The sequence below is a fragment of the Tympanuchus pallidicinctus genome, unplaced genomic scaffold (assembly GCF_026119805.1).
Source record: "Tympanuchus pallidicinctus isolate F22 unplaced genomic scaffold, pur_lepc_1.0 scaffold3, whole genome shotgun sequence".
Classification (NCBI taxonomy): domain Eukaryota; kingdom Metazoa; phylum Chordata; class Aves; order Galliformes; family Phasianidae; genus Tympanuchus; species Tympanuchus pallidicinctus.
In genome coordinates, this window is record NW_026294747.1 from 106,120,731 (window position 1) to 106,139,454 (window position 18,724).

Below are 18,724 nucleotides of genomic sequence, written 5' to 3' on the forward strand. Positions count from 1 at the left end.
GCCTATGGCCTGAGAGTTGCCCCAGTTTTGAAGGAGAAGGAAGGACCTGGAGAACTGAAGGACTGTGTCCTGGGAAGGGCTCATCTGTTGCATTGTGCTTGCCAGAGAGAATTTGTGGCACTTGGGCCAGAGGCCCCGTGGGGACTCCAGCCCTTTCTTCCTCCCGTGCTTCAAATCCATTTGTACTGATGAGTGGCAGGATTAAGCCAGGAGTGTCCTCTTCCTGGCAGCTGCTGGGTTCCTGCAAGTGGAGGCAGCCTGTTGCCCAGCCGTAGTGAGGAGGCAAAGGATGCTTGCACCCCACAGTCAGCCTAAGGACATGCAGTTAATAAAGAACTGCTGAATTTCAAGGGTGGTGTGAGCTCTCCTTTGCTGTCCTTCACCTCTGCCCCTGCAGCATGGAGGAGGTAATATATCCCTGTTCCCCATCGGAGAGCAGTGGGGAGGAGAGGGCCTGGTGTCCTCTGAGTGGCTGTGCTGCAATGGAGTGATGGGTCCATTGGAGGGTCTGTGAGATCCTTGAGGCCTACTGGTGGCTTTTTTACTCTTGAGGATGAGAGGGCTGATTTGGGATTGCTATCCTAAGTGTTTTCTCCCTCCAGCTACTGAATGTGCGGCTGAGAGTGGAATCAGGCCACACATGGCAGTCATGAAGAATAGCTGGAGATCAATTGAGCCTCCAGATAAGAAATTAGGACAGATTTCATCTCTGGATCTCTGCTTCTCTGGAGTAGTGATCTTGAGAGGGGGGCTGAGGGGCAGAGACCCAGTTCCATAGATTCTTATCCCCATCAGGTGACTCTTACTGTACCTCAAGCAGCATGAAAGTGTTCACAGGCCAACATCGTGTGAAGAGGAAAGGGAGGTGTTTCTGTCAGGTGCGGTGACTAAATTACAACTGGCATGCCAAGAAACTGTGCAGCTTCTTGTTGAACTAAGGAAAATTAAGCTGTTTTTGTTGGTGTTTCTGACAATGGTGTCGTCTTGTCTTTCCACCGCTGTTGCCCTGTTAGAAAAGTCAGGCTTTGCCTTGTTACACACTCCCAGTAATTTTGAGGAAGGAGGAGGAATGCTGGTTCTAAGGGCACCTGTCCTGGGGCTGGCTTCCCACTGCCTGTTTTTCCACTTGCCAGTGAGAATAGGTACTTCCTGGGCTCTGGGACTGCCCTTCATTTCATCTGGTGTTCTTAGGGTTCCAGCTCCTTGTTCAAACCCTTCCTGGGCTTTCCTAAGGAAGCTGTCAACTCAGTTATTTTTCTCTCTCCTTTTTTTTTTAATGCCACTGCGCACACCTTATCTTTAGAGGATTAGTTTTCAGTTCTTTGTGGCATATTCTTACTGGCTTTTAAGTGGCAGAGATGGTTCAGGTGTAGTGAAGGTGCTGATGACTGCTATAATTTTCATGTCATAATAACCACTATGACTGAGGCAGATCTCAGCACTCTTTTTTCTTATTCATTTCATCAGTGGTTTTTTTTTGTTTTTGTTTTTTAAATGTCACGTGACCAGATCCAAAATATGGGATAGGTTTGTCTTGTAGTAGTCAGTAGGTGAATTTTCTATTGGGCATTTCCTTGGCCTGTTTTGCTAGGCATTGCTTTGCTGGACAATGTTCTGCTGCAGTCACACCTCTGAATACTTGCCCTGTTGCAAGTTTGAGTCTCTGGAGGTAACGAACTCAAGGGTGTGTCTTCTGTATCAGCTTGGTGTTCCTGATCAATGATTGAAGTTTAATCTTCTTTTCCTTTTCACTATTTTGCACTGTTTCTTCTTTTCTTTTAAGCAGACTTATGCTACATTTTAAAAAAAGGCTTATGTTATTTTTCTTCCAATGAATTCTTCTTTTGTATTTGAATTACTATTCAAATGAATAGAACTTTGATTCTCCATGGAACTCCTTCCTGAATATAAGACTGAGCTTGTCAACTAGAGTATAAAGGACAAGAAGACAAATTGGAAATAGCAGGGAGATCTCTGACTTTATAATCCCACCAAGAACACCGCTAGTGAGAATTATGTCTTCCCAATATATCAGTAATAATATTCATAAAGCCTGTGCATCCTGTGCTGTGCCTGTGTGATTTCACAGCAGTGGGAAGACTTTTGAAAAAGGCATAGCCTCTGAACTTATTTCTGTTTGGAGACTAGAGAATATATTTTCTTGAAGTTAAAGAAGGTAAACTCTTTCACTTTATTAGCTTTTCCTCTGCTGTATGGACAACACTTCTCTGCAATAAAGGGGTCAGCCCAGATTAAAGACAATTCATTCTGAAGGTGTTTCATGTCAAGCATTAAGTGGTTCTTGCGCATTATTAATGTCATTAAATAAAGTCCAGTAACATCTCAGTGGAAACACATCTTGCAGACAGTTTCTGGGTTCTAATTAGCCAAGGCTGCTATGTGCAATGCACCATAATGTAGGCACTGGGCTAGTTCAGCCTGGAGAAGAGAAGGCTGCAGTGTGATCTCATTGCAGCCTTCCAGTACTTAAAGGGAGCCTACAAACAGGAGGAAAGTAAACTTTTTACAAGGGTAGATAACGGCAGGACATGGGGAAATGGTTTTAAATTGAAGGAGGGAAGATTTAGGTTGAATGTCAGGGGGAAGTCCTTTACCAAGAGTGTGGTGAGGTGCTGGAACAGGCTGCCCAGAGAGCTAGTGGATGAACTCTCCCTGGAGGTGATCAAGGCCATGTTGGGTACGGCCCTGGGCAGCCTGGGCTAGTATTAGATATGGAGGTTGGCTGCTCTGCCTGTGACAGGGGCGTTGGAGCTTGATGATCCTTGAGGTCCCTTCCAACTCAAGCCATTCTATGGTTCTGTCAACTTAAGGGAGAAACAACTTCTCAAATTTTTGAGTGCCGAGTTGGGTCAGAGCAAAATTAACAGCCTTGTGTATCCCAGTCTCCAGTCTGACAGAGAAGCAGAAGCAAAAAAAAAACCACTGAATACCTGTCTTCAGTTATTTTAAGATCTTCTCTCACATGCTTACCGATGTCTAGTAAATTACCTATGCCCACCCACTTTTCAAAGTCAACAAGCTGTGATGCTTGTTTAGAAGTGTCTGGGAGGTGCAGGGACCTCTATCAGAGGTCATACACATCTTTAGTATTATGTAGGTCCATCCAAAAGTAATGCCTCCTACTTATTTTAATGGAAATCGTAACAGCTACAAAGAGCGCAGTAACACTGTTTAGTTGAGCAAATTCTCAGCTACAAAGCACTGCTTTTCAAAACAGTCCCCACCATTATTAACTAAGAATTTTTACCAGCAGAGAAGAAGAACCTGCATGCTTCACTCAGCAAAATGTGCTCCAGCAGAGGTGACCCACTGTTGCCACTGCTGAAATGCATATCACCCATTGCCTCACTGTGCTCACATCCCCTGTTCCGTCCCTGTAAATGTTCAGGAAGTGCTGATGAATGTCAATGGGTGCCATTTTCTCTCTGTGAGGGAATTCAGTGACTGACCTTTTCCTTTTCTTCATGCACACTTCCACGTGAGACGCAATGACTTTGCTCTGCTAGTTCTTTTTTCCCCACTGTTATTATCAAAAGATTGTTGCTTGAAAGCCAAAATCATGTTCTGTCAGCTGTGTAGCATTCCTTAATCAAAAGTCACTCCTGAACATAAAGCATCATGAATATGTCTCAGCATCAGTGCTCTTTGTTCCTGTCCTCAACCAATTGTGTAATAAGCAGAAAGTCATTTAATTGCTGTGTCTGCTTGTGTCTTGAGCTCTTTACCCTCCTGGACAGGTAGCTGTGTGCAGAGTCCTACAGTTCTCAGTTCTTATTCTGCTTGTATTTAGCAGACCAGGGGTAACCCGTGAGCTACAGCACACATCTAGAAGAAATTTACAAAACCATACTACCTTTAATGGGGTTTGAGTTGAAAGGTAGTTCTTACATGTTTACAGGCTTACAGTGTGCTGTTACAAAAACATTTAGCAATCACTACGGTAAAGGCTTTATTCAAATTATTGGAGCATTTTGTACAAATATTTACAGCATCTACAGTATCAAGAGGCTTCATCTCTGATGTGCTTGATCCCAACAGCACCCCTTACCTTGAAAAAGGCATGAAATCATTGGTTGATGCAGAGGGGCATTATTAAAAGAATCTGATTAATTTAGAAATCAAAAGTAACAATGTTGAAAATATGACTTTGACCAGGCAATTAGGGACAAAAAAAAAGGAAACAATCTCAGGACTTTATCAGCCATTTCTATCAATGATGAATAACAAGATATACATCTTGTGAGACTGTTTCCTGTGCTCCTTATAGTTCAGGGATTGACAGAAACTCCTCTGATTAGTGAAAATTAGTGATATTTTTCTGTATTTGAGGCTCTGTTGCAAAGTTGAAGCAAGCTGAAAATACATACCTTGGTGGTATGTGCACAAATGTGCATGTATTAGTAAGTTCTTATTGGAAAAAAAAAAAGGGGGGGGTATTCTTGAGATTTTCCTTCTTTCTTCCTGGGATTTTCCTCTCTTTCTTCCTCACACGTTGTTCTTTAAGAATGGCAACTGTTTCCCCTCACTGTGATTTAAGTGTTTTTGTTTGTTCTTGAAGCTGTTTTGCTGAAGTTCAGTTTGTTTAGATGAAATGTCAGGAAAAACACCGATTCAGCTTAGGTGTATCAGCCAGATAAATTTGCTTTAAAACAGCTGGTGGGCTGCAGGGGAAAGGCAAGGATGTGCAGCACTGACTGTAAGTGGGGGATAACTTGCCTTAAAAGGCAAGAGCCTGAATGCCTATGAAAATGATCTGATTGCTCTCTAATTTCTTTTCAGCACTGGCTGACAGAGCTGGAGATCTTCGCCATGATCTTTGCAGCTGCTATCCATGATTATGAACACACAGGAACCACCAACAATTTTCACATCCAAACACGGTGAGGCCATCATAAATCATGATGCGTGGTTGGGGAAGCTTTTAGAAAATAACAGCACAGCCACATAGAAAAACGTAGAAGCTTTTGCCCTCAAGTGATGCAGGAGGAAAGTTCACTTCCCTACACTGCATTTAATTTTCTCTTACTCAACCATTTTCAACTGTATGCCTGTATTATAGATTCCTGACCATTGTGTCATATTAATAATCATGAAAAAGGGGAGGTCCCAAAATATCTCTGTGTGGAATTGCTGAAGACTAATTGTTATGCAGCTTGATGTATTTGGTCAAAGACATAGTTTTGAAGGAGGTATTATAATTCAAAAGCTCAGCAGTATCTGCATTTGTCAGTACACACCAGCACAACATATAGTGTTCTTACTGGAAAAATATACTGCTGAAAGGTGGGGATATGTTTGCACTGCCTGTTTGGAAGTAAGTCCTTGCACTCACATCTTAAATCTTTGTAAATTCCTGGAGAATTTACAATCAGCTGGTCACAGACTATACTGGACTGGCATTATTGTTGATCTCAGAGTCTTCTGTAGGGCTTTTGAGATTGATGGAAGAGAGGTATGAAGAAGATGGCAAAATTAGAAAGCGTGCCAATATTGTGAAACGTTTAGCTGCAGTGATAATTAGGCATCTAATCTGTGTGTTATTTTGACAGTGTAAGTCTGCTGGTAGCACTGACAAACTAAGTGTCCTTGACTGACATAGCATACTTGGACATTTCTAAGATGCACTGCAACTTACCCTAAATTGGACATCTGGATTGTGGCAGCTGAATCATGCTATGTGTTGCAGATATATCAAGGATGCTAGGATAGATCACACATATGCTCAAGAAGGTTTTGGAGCACTGGAGGAAATTTCTGTCTGTGTTCTATGATAAGGCAGACTCCCCTTCTCACAGCTTCTTATATGCAAGAATTAGGGATCTGCTATATTTCCAAGGTAGAAAATAGCAATAGAAAAGTTCAGTTGTAATGCATGGTTTGTGACATTGAACAACAGAGGATCTAAAATGCTAAAAATTTACACTGCCCACTGGGAAGCAGGACTGAGAGAGGACTACAATGAATCGTACTCAATCTCTCTTGCCATAAACTTCAAGTCTTCAGAACAGCCAAGCTATCCAGCAATTTCAGATCTTTAACATGGAGCCTAAAATAAGATGTGAAGTACCTTTGGTCTTATACTATCCCACTGGGATTTGCCCTTCTGTACAGCGTAGCTTGGTGCACAGATAACTGAAAGCAGCTCAGTTATGTCTTGCTTATGGCCTATTTACTATTCTGGGAACAGTATGAGAACACATCTCATAATTTCATATTTGGCTACACTCAGACTTCAATTTCAGAGCAATATACACAAGAACTGGAAAGGAGCCTTGTGATTCAGCCCTAAATTTACATTATATCTCTCAGTTAGAAAGCTTTTAGTATCCTTTTCTAATGTAGCATAAGACTAGGTGAGTCTGAGCAGATGAAATAGATTTTGTGGTGAATTTTCATCTTTAGTTTTCTTTTAATGAGTAACAACAATGAATAAAGCATCACAAGCACTCCCAGAACACTTATATCTGTGCTATAGGAACTAACCTCTGTAGCTGAGCAAAGAAAAGCTTTTGAATATGAGATACTTGAGATAAGGAAGAAACATAACTTTCTTTCCTTTCTAATCCTAGGTCAGACTCAGCCATTCTGTATAATGACCGATCTGTGCTTGAAAATCACCATGTTAGTGCAGCATATCGTCTTTTACAAGATGATGAAGAGATGAATATTTTATCTAATCTCTCAAAAGATGACTGGAGGTAAGCATGAACATGGTAGCTGCTTCAGAATATTGCACTGCCACCACAGACTGTTATTGCTCTGTTTGAATAGCAGTATGCATCAGTGTGTATTGTGCATTAGCATTTCTGCTGCTAAGAGAGAAACAGAAGAAAAAAAAGCCCTATAAAGTGTTGACTTGCATATTTCTATATTTGGTTCTCACCTCAGATGGTAGTCAGACTAGGAATTTGTTGCAATGGATAATAATATACAGTTTGACTCCCATGTAATTTCAGCATCTCACGGAAACACCTTTTGTAGACATCTGTAAATGAGTGAAGAGGTAGGTTGCTGTTGCTGTTTGTTCATGCAAAATCATCAAGATACCCTTCATCTGTTTTGATGCTCCTTCCCTGGAAATTACATATGGGATGGAATGCAAATAAGAATCAAGTCCAAGGACCGTAAATCAGTGTACCATGTAAGCCAAAGTGATATAAGAAGCTATAATTTAAATTAAGCTCTGCAACATAGGATTTATGTGCCAAAATCAGTCCGCAACTTGTTTTCTAATAGCAGACAATTCAAACTAACGAGGGCTTTTTTTTTTCTGTAGGGGATTTTGAACTCCAAGAAGTAGTACCTTAAAAGTAGCCCTGTCTGCCAGACAGAAAGAAATCCTGGTCCACAGTCTTTCTCATAGGAGGGACTTGTAGGATCTTATGTGCAACACAGTGCTTCCCCCATGCACCTAAATTTGCTACAGTAATGAGCTGTCAGTTTGTCTTACAGGAAATTAGCTTTGGTCTAGGGATTGGCTTCTGGTATGCTGGCCAATGACTGTGCTGTGTAATGTCTTTCACCTGCATTTCCTGTTTGTTTGACTTGTGGACAGTGATGCAATCCTGTAGCTGAACAGTGGAAGTACAATTTAGGAACTTAAACAGCTGGTTTCAATCAGTGTGAGTGTTGTGGAGCAGCAGCTTGAGAAATCCTGCCTGCCCATATAGTTTTAGCATGGACAAGAAATATGAACTGCACTGATATGTTAAAAATCTATCTATTTGTTTACTTATTTTAGCTACGATTGGTAATGCCTTGTACAGTATTGGCAGCAAATTGCTGCTTGCCTTTGTGTTGGTAGGGGAAACACAAGGAACTATCTGATTAGAAGGGGCAGCCCTAGAGCCACTGTTCATAAGGATCAGTGGAGCAGCTGCTTGAGAATGCTTCACTGCAGGAATGCTGTCTTCAGGAAAGCAGTCTGCTTTGAGGCTTTAAGCTGTTTGTGGTTGGATGAAAACTAAGTTCAGATGTTTCTTGTTAATTCCCTTGTGTCAAAATGTGTGTTCTGTTGAGGTATATGTTTAGACTGAAGGTTTCAAAGATTATCACTTCTCCTTTTTATGAATTATTGTATCTGCCTGAATAAAAATATTGAGCTGTTTAGATTGCTTAGTTTTCCTGTCTAAGTAGGGCTGTATTATTTTGTAACTGCTGATCCAGCAGCAGCTGCAGGATAAAAATCATTATTTTAATGTGCTGTAATGCCAAAATGCGATTCTCATGTGTCTTTGCTTTTGACTACTGGTTTGAAATCCCATAGGCAAACATTTGGAAGGCACTGGAAGCATCAGCTAACTTCATCAGGATCTCAGATGCTGAGAAAAAAAACAAACACACAGTTTCTCAGACTGGTACTCAGAAATAGGACTTTCAGTATCAGTAGGACTGAAAGCATGAAAGTACGCTTTAGAGAACTGTTAAAACATGTCCAGATCTAATATTATTTTCGTAGATGTACTTGACTAATCTCTTTCAGCAAAAAGTCCAAATGCTAGCTCCTGGAAATCAAATTCTTAAATGCAGTTTTGACCTGAGCTCTCATTTCATTTTGACATTATTAATAAGAGAAGACCTGATGATCAGTTCATCACACAATCCTACATGTATGGAGAAGGTTGAGGGAACTGGGCTTGTTTAGCTTGGGGAAGAGAAGGCTCTGAGGAGACCTCCTTGTGGCATTCCAGTATTTGAAGGGAGCATAGAAACAGGAGGGGGAACGGCTGTCTATGAGGGTGGATGGTGACAGGACAAGGGGAATGGTTTTAAACTGAGACAGGGGAGGTTTAGGTTGGATATGAGGAGGAAGTTTTTCACCAGAGGCTGGTGAGGCACTGGCACAGGTTGCCCAAGGAGGCTGTGGATGCCCCATCCCTGCAGGCATTCAAGGCCAGGCTGGATGTGGCTCTGAGCAGCCTGGGCTGCTGGTTGGTGACCTGCACACAGCAGGGGGTTGGAACTGGATGAGCACTGTGCTCCTTTGCAACCCAGCCCATTCTATGATTCTGTGATATATATGTGGATTTCATCAGTTTTGTGCTATTTGGTCATCTAGTTCAGGACTGTATTCACTGGAAAGAAATGCAGGAGATTAGAGCTAGCTGTCACAGCTACAACAGAAATGGGTATAGGTTTTTTAGGAGAAGCTGATGAGACTGAAAGAGATTTTTTTGGCTACAGTCAAGAAAAAAGATGAATGCTTACTAGGACTTAAACAGTGTTTTACTCTCCTTGTTAAATATTTGAAAGTGAGTTGCCTCATTTGATGAATCCCATTTGTGCAAGTCATTAGCAAGTAAATGAAGAAACTGTATGAAAAACAGATCACAATGATTTAAGAAAGCAAACTGCAAAGTGAACAGATGCTTTCCAAGATATGACTAAAGATGTATTTTCTGGCTCTGTAGTTCTTTGCTAATAATTTCCATGTTGTTTATTGAAGTAGAGTATACTTAGTGCAAGCCCTTTACTGTCAAGTACCGGATTAAAAATGCATCTGGAAAATGTTTAACTCTGAAACTGAATCAGAGTGCAGCTTCAGGAAGTGACCTTTCATGCAAAACTGATTGTGTCAGTAAAGCTGCTTGGGCTTTTGTTCCTCAGATAATTTTGAGTCCTCTTTGTCAATCAGCGTTATTCCTTTAGAGTCTTTAGAGTCCTTAGAGCAGTGAGAAACCTGGAATGGTTCTAAATGAAGACAGCTTTAGTCAGTCTTCTTCTGTATGTAACAGCAGATACATGGCTGCATAATCACAAACTTTTCTTGTAAATTTTTTTTTCCTCTGTATCCAGGATGGATGCATGCTTATTCTGAATGTTACACCTTTAGTGTGTGTCAGCCATTGAAAATGCTTCCTTGAAGGTAGCATTTTTCCTTCTTCTATTAATTTTCACGGGAGTAAAGGGTTATACTATGTAAACTGGGTGAAATATCTCACTACAGGATATCTCACCTATTTCTTAGCTTAGGGATTAGGTGACGTAAAGCAGTCATTTTCCTGTCCTTTTCCCTCGTATGTATGGAGATGGGAGCCTTTTGCTAGAATGTGGCTCTGAGGTGAACACTAATATGGAGCAAAGACGCATCCAGCAAAATGTCCAATAAAATGACATCATGTTCTCTGAGCTAAAAAAGGTAAAGGCATGTAACAGTTATTCTTAAGAGCAAATACGGATGTTTGCCAAATGGAGATCAGTGCAAGACGTGGAAGTACTTAGGTGTAAAGTCATCCAAAGTCTTGCCTGGCTCAGCAGTCATTAGTACAGATACTATGCAACTGTGCTTGATGACAGAACTGTGCCAGACACCATGTTTTCATGGGCATCACCTGCAGGACATTTGTGTAGCAGCAATGAAATACGAAATTCGCTCCAGGTTTTCCTCTTCTCCAAATTGCTTTTCCTGGTACCGCTCTCTCCACCTAATTGTAGCTTTCCCTAATTCTGCAGGGGCTGGTAAAAGACATGGAAGTTATCTTAGAATTTATCCTCAAATGTGATAACTTTGTACTTTTTTTTTTAGGGTTAGGTTATAGATGTGAGAATATTGTGTCTCCATGGCTCCTGGCTTCTGGCCTTGGGGAAATGTATATCTGCCATGAGATAAAGCATCTGAAAATGTAATGAGGACTATTAAAATCCCCAATTAGTCGGACAAGCAGCGCAGCCAGATCTGTAAAACAGACTTTGTGTCCACAAGGGATCTTCAGTTGAGGGGATAGGAAAGAAAACCCATTCCCAGGTCCTTAGTATTCTAATAGTGACCACTTTCACATGGTTGTAGTTTTGTTACCACAAGCTTTTGAGCCTTGTATCAAGATTAACCGTTTAGACCACTTGATTTTAGTGCATATTGCACTGATCTATCGGGCTGCTTGCAAAAGCACTATTTAAAATATTTTCAAATTTCTCTGGAACACAGAAGTTTCTAACAACGTTGTGGAAAAGTACAGACTTAATAGATGTGTGTGTTCATCAGGCATCTGTTGGTTTTCCCATTAAATTATTACTTTGTTGTTGTACTCTTGGCTGCATTACGTTAAACTTGCATTTCAGCCCACGTTTTCTGTCATCCACACCGGCTTTTGCTCTGTCTCTGGCTTGGAGTGCATCGACTTGCTCTCCAGTTCTTGGGATTCCAGTCCTTGTTCCACAAATGTTTTAAGCTGCCATTTGCCAGCACTGTTGCTAAAAGAAGCAGTTTCTCCTCTCCTTTGTATTAACAGAGAGGTTTTTGTTGCTGGGAATGTATCAGACGAGGGAACTGACCAGGACTAAGCTTGTTTCCAACCACCCTGTAATTTCTTTGAATGCTGTTGCAAGTGCTTGTACTTGAGGGTGAGGAGGGGGAGGTAGGTTTGCTTGTGGAGAGTGAGGACAACTGATTCAGTTTTAATGTGTGTGCAGAACTCTTGAGGGGGCATGTTATGTGTGACACCCATGGGATTGAGTAGGCACCAAGGTCTTGGATCTCTAAGCAGTGGGTGGCCTGGGGCTAGAACTTGAGTACAGCCACTAGAGGCAGGAGAGACATACCCAAAATAGACTGTCTCCTTCAGGAAGGATTCATGAAAAGAATGATAACTTTTATTTTTAAATGAAAACTGATCCATTTCTGAATATCCCAAATCCGTAGCTGGTAAGCTAACCTTGGGCTATTCTATTAAGCCACGAGCAGCAGAATTGAAGAAAGAAAAAAGAAATCGATATTGTATGCTAGATCAGAGAGTTCTGATATTTTAAAATTTCTAGGACATCCACACTATCTTCAAAGGAATTCCTAAGATCCTGAAAAGTTTGTTTAACAAAAATTTGTGCAGGAATGAGCAGTGTCAGGGAAGTAGTGCAGGTTCTCAGAACTCTTGAATATATATATATATATATATGTATATATTATATACATATATATACATATACATATATATTATATAAAATATTTACTAGGAGATGCTTTTTAACATGCTGTTTTTCAACATTATTTTTTCCTCTAATAATAGAGCTAAGCTTTCAGTAAAGGTTTTGACCAGTTTTAGTTAACTGGATAGAAATACAAGTTCAAAAATTCATGCCGTATCTTTAAACAGTCTGTTTGCTTTATTCCAAGAATGCTTTATAAAGAAATAAATTCAAAAGATTTATTGTTAAGTGAGAAAGGAAGTGTACTGATACTGATACTTTTCACAAATGAAACTTCATTTGCAGCCCTGCCACTGTTGTGTTTGTAGAAAATCATTCATCTTTCTCCCTCAATCTGAAAGAGTGACATAAGAAATCAGGAATGCTGTTAGTGAATTTGCAGATAACAACAGAAGGTGGAGTGTGTCTGAAGCTGGTTTTTGTGTTTCTTTTTCCTTGCTTCTCTCATCATGATGCCATTCAAAAGGGAGTTCAGGGCTCTGGTGATTGAGATGGTGTTAGCCACCGATATGTCCTGTCACTTCCAGCAAATCAAAGCCATGAAGAATGCTTTGCAGCAGCCAGAAGGGTGAGTCACTTCACAGCAGTGTGCACTGAGGGGCTTCATTTCAGCTTGTGCTTTGCCATTATGTTTAACTTCAAAAGCACCTCTCCAGAGGCCCTCACTCTCCTCGATGTTCACCTCACTTCTGTTTCTGCTGTTGAATTTTGAATGAATTCACTTAGGAGTGGACAAGCACTACCTACACACAAATCTCTGTTCTGTGTTGGTGGACCAAAGCTTGCAAAGGTCACTGTGTTGGGGTAAGCTTCCCTAGTCATTTTCCTTTGTATATGAGGGTAACATCAAGGACATGATCCAATGAACAAACTCTACCAACTGAGTAGGACTCTGGGATCTACAAAACACAATCAGTGTTGTGTTTTCTGCAGATGGTAGCAGCAGCCACCATGGCAAGGGGCCTGCTCCATAACAAGGGGAAAGACGAAAACAATCTGAGGTGCATCAAAGGAAAGACTGGAAAAGAACAGATGAAGCATTATGGGGAAGGCCTTTTTTTGCACAGTATACCAGTAGGAGTTGTAGTATTTTGTCCACAGCCTTCTCCATTAAGTTCTTGTTATGCTATTCTTAGTGATGGTCCTCTCTTTTTTTCACTCCAGACACAGATCTGTCCAGCACCCTCTAGAACTATATCTGTATCAGATCAGAGTGCGGCTCATCACTTGGTGCTCTCTGAAGCTACAGCTCTTCCAACTATTTCGGGCAGTCAAAAGCTGGAATTAAAAACTGAAATTACTCATCCCAAGCAAACATTATTTACTGAGTGATAGGGCTAGGCTTTCAGGTTATAGTCTTAAGAAATTGCCAGCTTCGCTCCAGTTTCCTAACAGTGAAGCATACTTACTGTGCAAAGTCGTCACTGTCCCTGAGAGCAGATCCTGTTTACTGCAGTAAGATGAACTCTCTTCTGACCTGCATAAAATGCAGTACAGATGAAATAGGGAGCATAGTGGCTCTTCAGTCTGATTGTGCAAAGAAGTGAGCCTGGAAAGGAGCTCAACAAAGCTGAGCAAAGTTTCTCTTTATACTTCTTAATGTCTTTGTTACAATAGGAGTGGTGTATATTGGAGAAATTAGTCAACCTTTCATGGTTGTCAGGTTTTATGAACATGGAAATACTCCATTAATATCCTGACCAAAGACTCTGATGGCCTTATTTCCCTTTTTAATTGAAATTTTTGTTGTTCTCCACTGCAAGTGCAGGCAATTAACTTGTTTGATCCTTTGGATTTTCAGAATTGACAAGCCGAAAGCCTTATCACTGTTGTTGCATACAGCAGATATCAGTCATCCAGCCAAGGCCTGGGACCTGCACCACCGCTGGACCATGTCTCTGCTAGAGGAGTTCTTCAGACAGGTAAAGATGGAGAATTGCTCTGTGTTGTGGCAGCACAGAGGATCGGGCAAGTAAGAAAATGCGAACGTGTATTTTCTTTCTTCTCTAATTTTCTCAAGAACATCCTAAATGATAGGAAGCTGTTTTGTCTGGTACAGTAGTAATGCCTATCAAGTCTCTTGGAAAGGCAGTGTCTGCTACACTGCCTATAGATAGAAATACTACCTGCATAGGAGAAGTTCTAATGTGGCTTGCTAAGCCAGGCTAACTACTTTTATGGAATCAGTATTTCTTTCTAACTTGAAAAAGATAGAATATATGATGTTCTGCTTAGCTAATAAGCCGTAGAAAACGCATTTAGGTAGTTACATGTTATAAAGCTGTACCTATGTTTTTGGAGTAGACATAAAGAAGTCCATTATCCTTACCAATCTTTAACCAGTTTTTTGAAGGACATCTGCTTTAAAGGCATTATGGGAATCTCTTCTTAATAAGGACCTTGCAAAAATTTGCTTTGAATCCTTAAGTTTGTTTTTCAAAGCAAGAATGGGTTTACTGGGTGGAAGCAGGAAAATCGTGCCTGCATCCATCTCTATGTTACCACACAGAAGGCTCATGTAAGGAGGGTGATTTTCACATGCATTTTAGGGAAGACTCTGTCACTGGGCATGCTTATTCTCTTATAGCTCAGAAGGATTCTAGAGCTGATAAAATATACCATTGCTGAGTACCCTAAAAGATTGATGAGGGAGTTAAGATTAGCTGGCTGTAAGAACACAAAAAGGCCAGGTCTGGATCTGCTTTACATGTGCAATGAGGCAAAATCATTTTATGTTTTCACAAGGACAGCTGAACAACAAATCATGCTTCAATTCTGAATGACAGATGCCTCCATGTCTAGATAAAGCATTGCATAAAACTTGTGTTCTAGTTCTAAATTACAATGAAGTATTAACTCCCTTTTTGGGAGAAACCTTATGTTTACCATGAAAAGTAGACTTGTTCATTCAAGTTAGTAGATGGGTAAATACATACATCCCTACATGGTAGCAGAAGAGCAACATGCACTCTTCTCTGTGTTTGAGCTGAAAAGTGCCACTAGCCAGAGGGAGCTAAGAAAGTAGGCTGGTTTCAGTTTTAGGTATTTATTTGTTTATGCTCTTCAAGTGCAGATTCTCTTCCACATTTTTAGTTCTGTGTTATGAGGCACTTAACCTGAATCAGTATGGGTTTCTAAAGCTCTTGGTTTCCAGTTCTCCAGCATGTGACACAGGTCTTCCTGCATGAACTATGTGTGTTTGTAGATGTTAATGCTGCTTTTGAATACAATTTTATTGACTGATATTCAGCAGCTGGAATAAAGATCTCATAAAGGAAATATCTTGCATGTTTTACCTAGCAATTTAGCTATCCATGAAGGATCTGCCTGAACAGCTTCAAAATCATGTATGTCTTTGAGCAGTCAGGAAGGCTGTTAGGGGCTCTGGGGTTTGTAAGAGGCACGAGGAGTTAGAGAAAAGTGATGATTAGATAAGAGCTGGTGCTGAAAAATGCTTTTCCTGAGAGGTGTGGCAGACATGATAACAGGTTACTTCAAAATATTTCTGTGTTTGGTTTCTGCTTACCCTGAAATTTGTACATCAGACTCCTAACATAAAGCAGGAGAAAATTGTTGTTTCACCCAAAGCTCTAACCTCTGGCAGAATTTATTCCTTCTGTTTATGTACGTTATAATCATAACAAAGAAAAAACCTATTCAGTGCTTCCTATGCCTACAGTTTTTCCTTAATTTGTTTGCTGGCTATTTTGACTTCCATTTGACATTAGTCGGAATAATGGCATGAAGTTCAGCACAGTTAAAGTGAGTTGCTGATTTAAGGAATTGGTTCTCTGGTACATTTAATAAGCTGTTTAAGTTTGAATGCTCACTGGGGATTACTGCAGCTGTCATCCTATGTATCCTATCAGCCTCAAGCAATTTGTAATAGTGTGACTGAAGCAAGCTTGGTGTGAATATGCAGCTTAAATGACTGGAAGAAATGGGTTTGTAACACTTGATCTTCCACACCGTCTTGTGATGTTAAGAAAGGACTGTCAGTTCTGAGGGCTGGAAGCACGTTTGTACCTTTGTTCTTTAGCTCTTACATGAAATGTTAACAATATCAGTGTTTCCTTTGGGCAAAAAATGTGATCTGTATCTGGCCAGCCATAACCTGTAATTCCTTATCTGAAAGACAAAAGGAAAAAAAGCCTTAGCAAGTGCAAATCCTGAAGGATCAATCACGATACTGAGGACGGTGTTCTGCTGAGTTTTCCAGAGAGCTTCAAAGAGAATCATTCTTAAGTACAAAAGGGTGCCTACGTAGTGCTTGGAAGTACCAAGCAGACAGGGAAAGCTATGAGGAAGGATTCGCTGGAATGAAAATGTTTGATTCCCACCGTTCTCCTTGGACCACGACTTTTCCAGCCAGACTCAGTTCTCCATAAATAATCTGCGTTTACAAAAACGTGCATGTACAAAACCTACTTCAGTAAAAAAAGTAAAATGGGTTGCTTTTACAGCAGTGACCTAAGATATCAAAGTTCAATGCCTTGTTCTAATTTATTCTCTTTTTTTTTTTTTCTCCAGGGTGACAAAGAAGCAGAGCTAGGGCTTCCCTTCTCTCCGTTGTGTGACCGGAAGTCCACTATGGTTGCTCAGTCTCAAATAGGTATGTCCCTTCTGGTGCATTGTAAGTGGCATCTTAAAAACAAAACTTAGAATCACAGAATCATAGATTCACCAAGGTTGGAAAAGGTCTCTAAGATCATCCAGTCCAACCATCCAATATTTCCCACTAAATGTCCTTTCATACAACATCTAAACATTCCTTGAACACAGGCAGCCATTCCAGAGCCTGTCCACTGTTTCAGAGAAGAAGTTTTTCTTCCAACCTGAATCTCTCCTGGTGCAACTTGAGGCCAGAAAACTTATTTCTCCCTGTGCATGGAGGTTACTGTGATCTCTCACTATTTGAAGCTAGGTTATAGAGAAGAAGTAATAAAGTGCAGTGGTATTTTCTCCAGATCAACAATTCAAAGCTGAGGAGCCGTTAAATTTACAGTGGTCTTTCCTTGCAGTAGAGTTAATTCTGATGTATGTGACTGCAGAACTGACTGCAGTGCCCAGTTATGACATTATTCTGTGGTTTTCTGAGCACTGGATATGAGGTACGCATGGCATTGTGCTGTGAGTTTTCTTAGAGGTTATGGAAACATAACGTCAGTCCTTTTGATGACCTGGACAAAAACTGTTGTATTTTTCATTTGTTTGTTTCTTTGTTTGTTTTTTTCACTTATTTTCCCCACCCTTTCCCTCTCAGTGCTCAAAGCCAATCAGTATTTTGCACAGAAACCATTTTCAACTCCATTCAGAAGCAGAGTTCTTTTTACAGACTCACTAATAGTCCTTTCTTTCTCTCTTGCAAAATCACGGGGTTGCAGAATGTCTGAAGTGGGAAGGAGCCATCTAGGTCCAACCTCTGCTCACGCAGGAACATCAGAAACAGGTTTCTCAGCACCACATCTAGGTGATTTTTGAGGAGGGACTTCAAAACCTTCCAGGCATCCTATTCCAGTGCTCCATCACCTGCACAGTTAAAAAGTGCTTTCTGATGTTTTGATCTTACCTTTTGTTTTCCAGTGTGTGCCTCTTGTCCTGGCACTGGGCACCACTGAAATGGGCCTGGTTCTGTCCTCTTTCCACTCTCCCTTCAGATGTTCATAGGCTTTTTTAAGATCTCTCCTGAGTCTTCTCCAGACTGAGTAGTCCCAGCTCATAGCAGAGGTACTCCCATCCCTTGACCATCTTGGTGACCCTGTGTTGGACTCTTTTCCTGTGTATCCCCATTTCTCTTGTTATGGGAGGCCCAGAACTGTGCATGATAGCAAGGGCATGTTGCTAACTCATGTTCAACTTGGGGTCATCAGGACCTCTCAGTCCTTCTCTGCAGATCTGCTTCTCAACTGAGTGCCTGGAATTGTTCATCCTCCACAGGAAAGATGTGGAGCTTTTGGAGAAAGTCCAGAGGAGGGCCATGAGGAAGACCAGAGGACTGAAGCACCTCTCTTATGAAGAGAAATTGAGAGAACTTGTTTTGTTCAGTCTGAAGCAGAAAAGACTCCAGGAAGACCTCATTGTGTCCTTCCAGTGTTTAAAGGGAGATTATAAACAGGAGGGAAATTGTTTACATGTATAAATAGTGATAGGACAAAGGGGAATGGTGTTCAACTAAAGGAGAGAAGATTTAGATCAGATGTCAGGGGTAGGTTTTTGCTCTCAATGAAAACATTGGTGAGGTGCTGGAACATGCTTCACAGAGAGGTTGTGGATGCCCGTCACTGGAGGCATTCAAGACCCGGCAACCTGATTTATTACTATTTTACTATATTATTATTATCTAGCAGTTGGAAATTCTGCCTGTGGCACAGGGGATGGAGCTAGATGATCACTGAGGACCCTTTCAATTCAAGTCATTCTATGATTCTGCTAAATAGGAGCTGCAGGACTTCATGAGGTTCTTGCCAGCTCACCTCTTCAGCCTGTCACGATTCCTCTGATGAGTCAGCCATTCCCTCCAGTTTTGTTTCATCTGTGAATTTACTGAGAGTGCACTCTACCCAAACGTCTCCTCCAATTAGTGAAAGAAAAGGAGGATGGGGAAACAGTAAGCCTGATAGCTGGGGAGAAGTCAAGAGGAGTTAACTGAAGTAGGCATGTTCTGCTGGCTAGAAGCAAAAAAAGAGACAACTTGAGAAGAAAAGGTGGATTTATGGATAGATATTTATGCCCACAAAGCTAGTGAAAAATGTTATCTATCCATGACTGGAGAACAGAATGCCAA

At 40.9% G+C, this 18,724-nt stretch overlaps 1 protein-coding gene and 1 long non-coding RNA gene across 11 annotated transcripts in view; one reads left to right on the forward strand and one right to left on the reverse strand.

The window, feature by feature from the left end:
* PDE1C (phosphodiesterase 1C) overlaps nt 1-18,724 on the forward strand; it is a 306,686-nt gene that overhangs the window by 242,612 nt on the left and 45,350 nt on the right. For all 10 annotated transcript variants that reach the window (XM_052692642.1, XM_052692650.1, XM_052692641.1 and 7 more), the window contains 5 exons: nt 4,801-4,901; nt 6,591-6,719; nt 12,407-12,508; nt 13,742-13,862; nt 16,471-16,552. In XM_052692642.1, the coding sequence (XP_052548602.1) occupies nt 4,801-4,901; nt 6,591-6,719; nt 12,407-12,508; nt 13,742-13,862; nt 16,471-16,552 (535 nt within the window). The remainder of the gene's footprint in view (nt 1-4,800; nt 4,902-6,590; nt 6,720-12,406; nt 12,509-13,741; nt 13,863-16,470; nt 16,553-18,724) is intronic.
* LOC128085407 (uncharacterized) overlaps nt 1-18,724 on the reverse strand; it is a 117,261-nt gene that overhangs the window by 1,628 nt on the left and 96,909 nt on the right. The window lies entirely within an intron of this gene.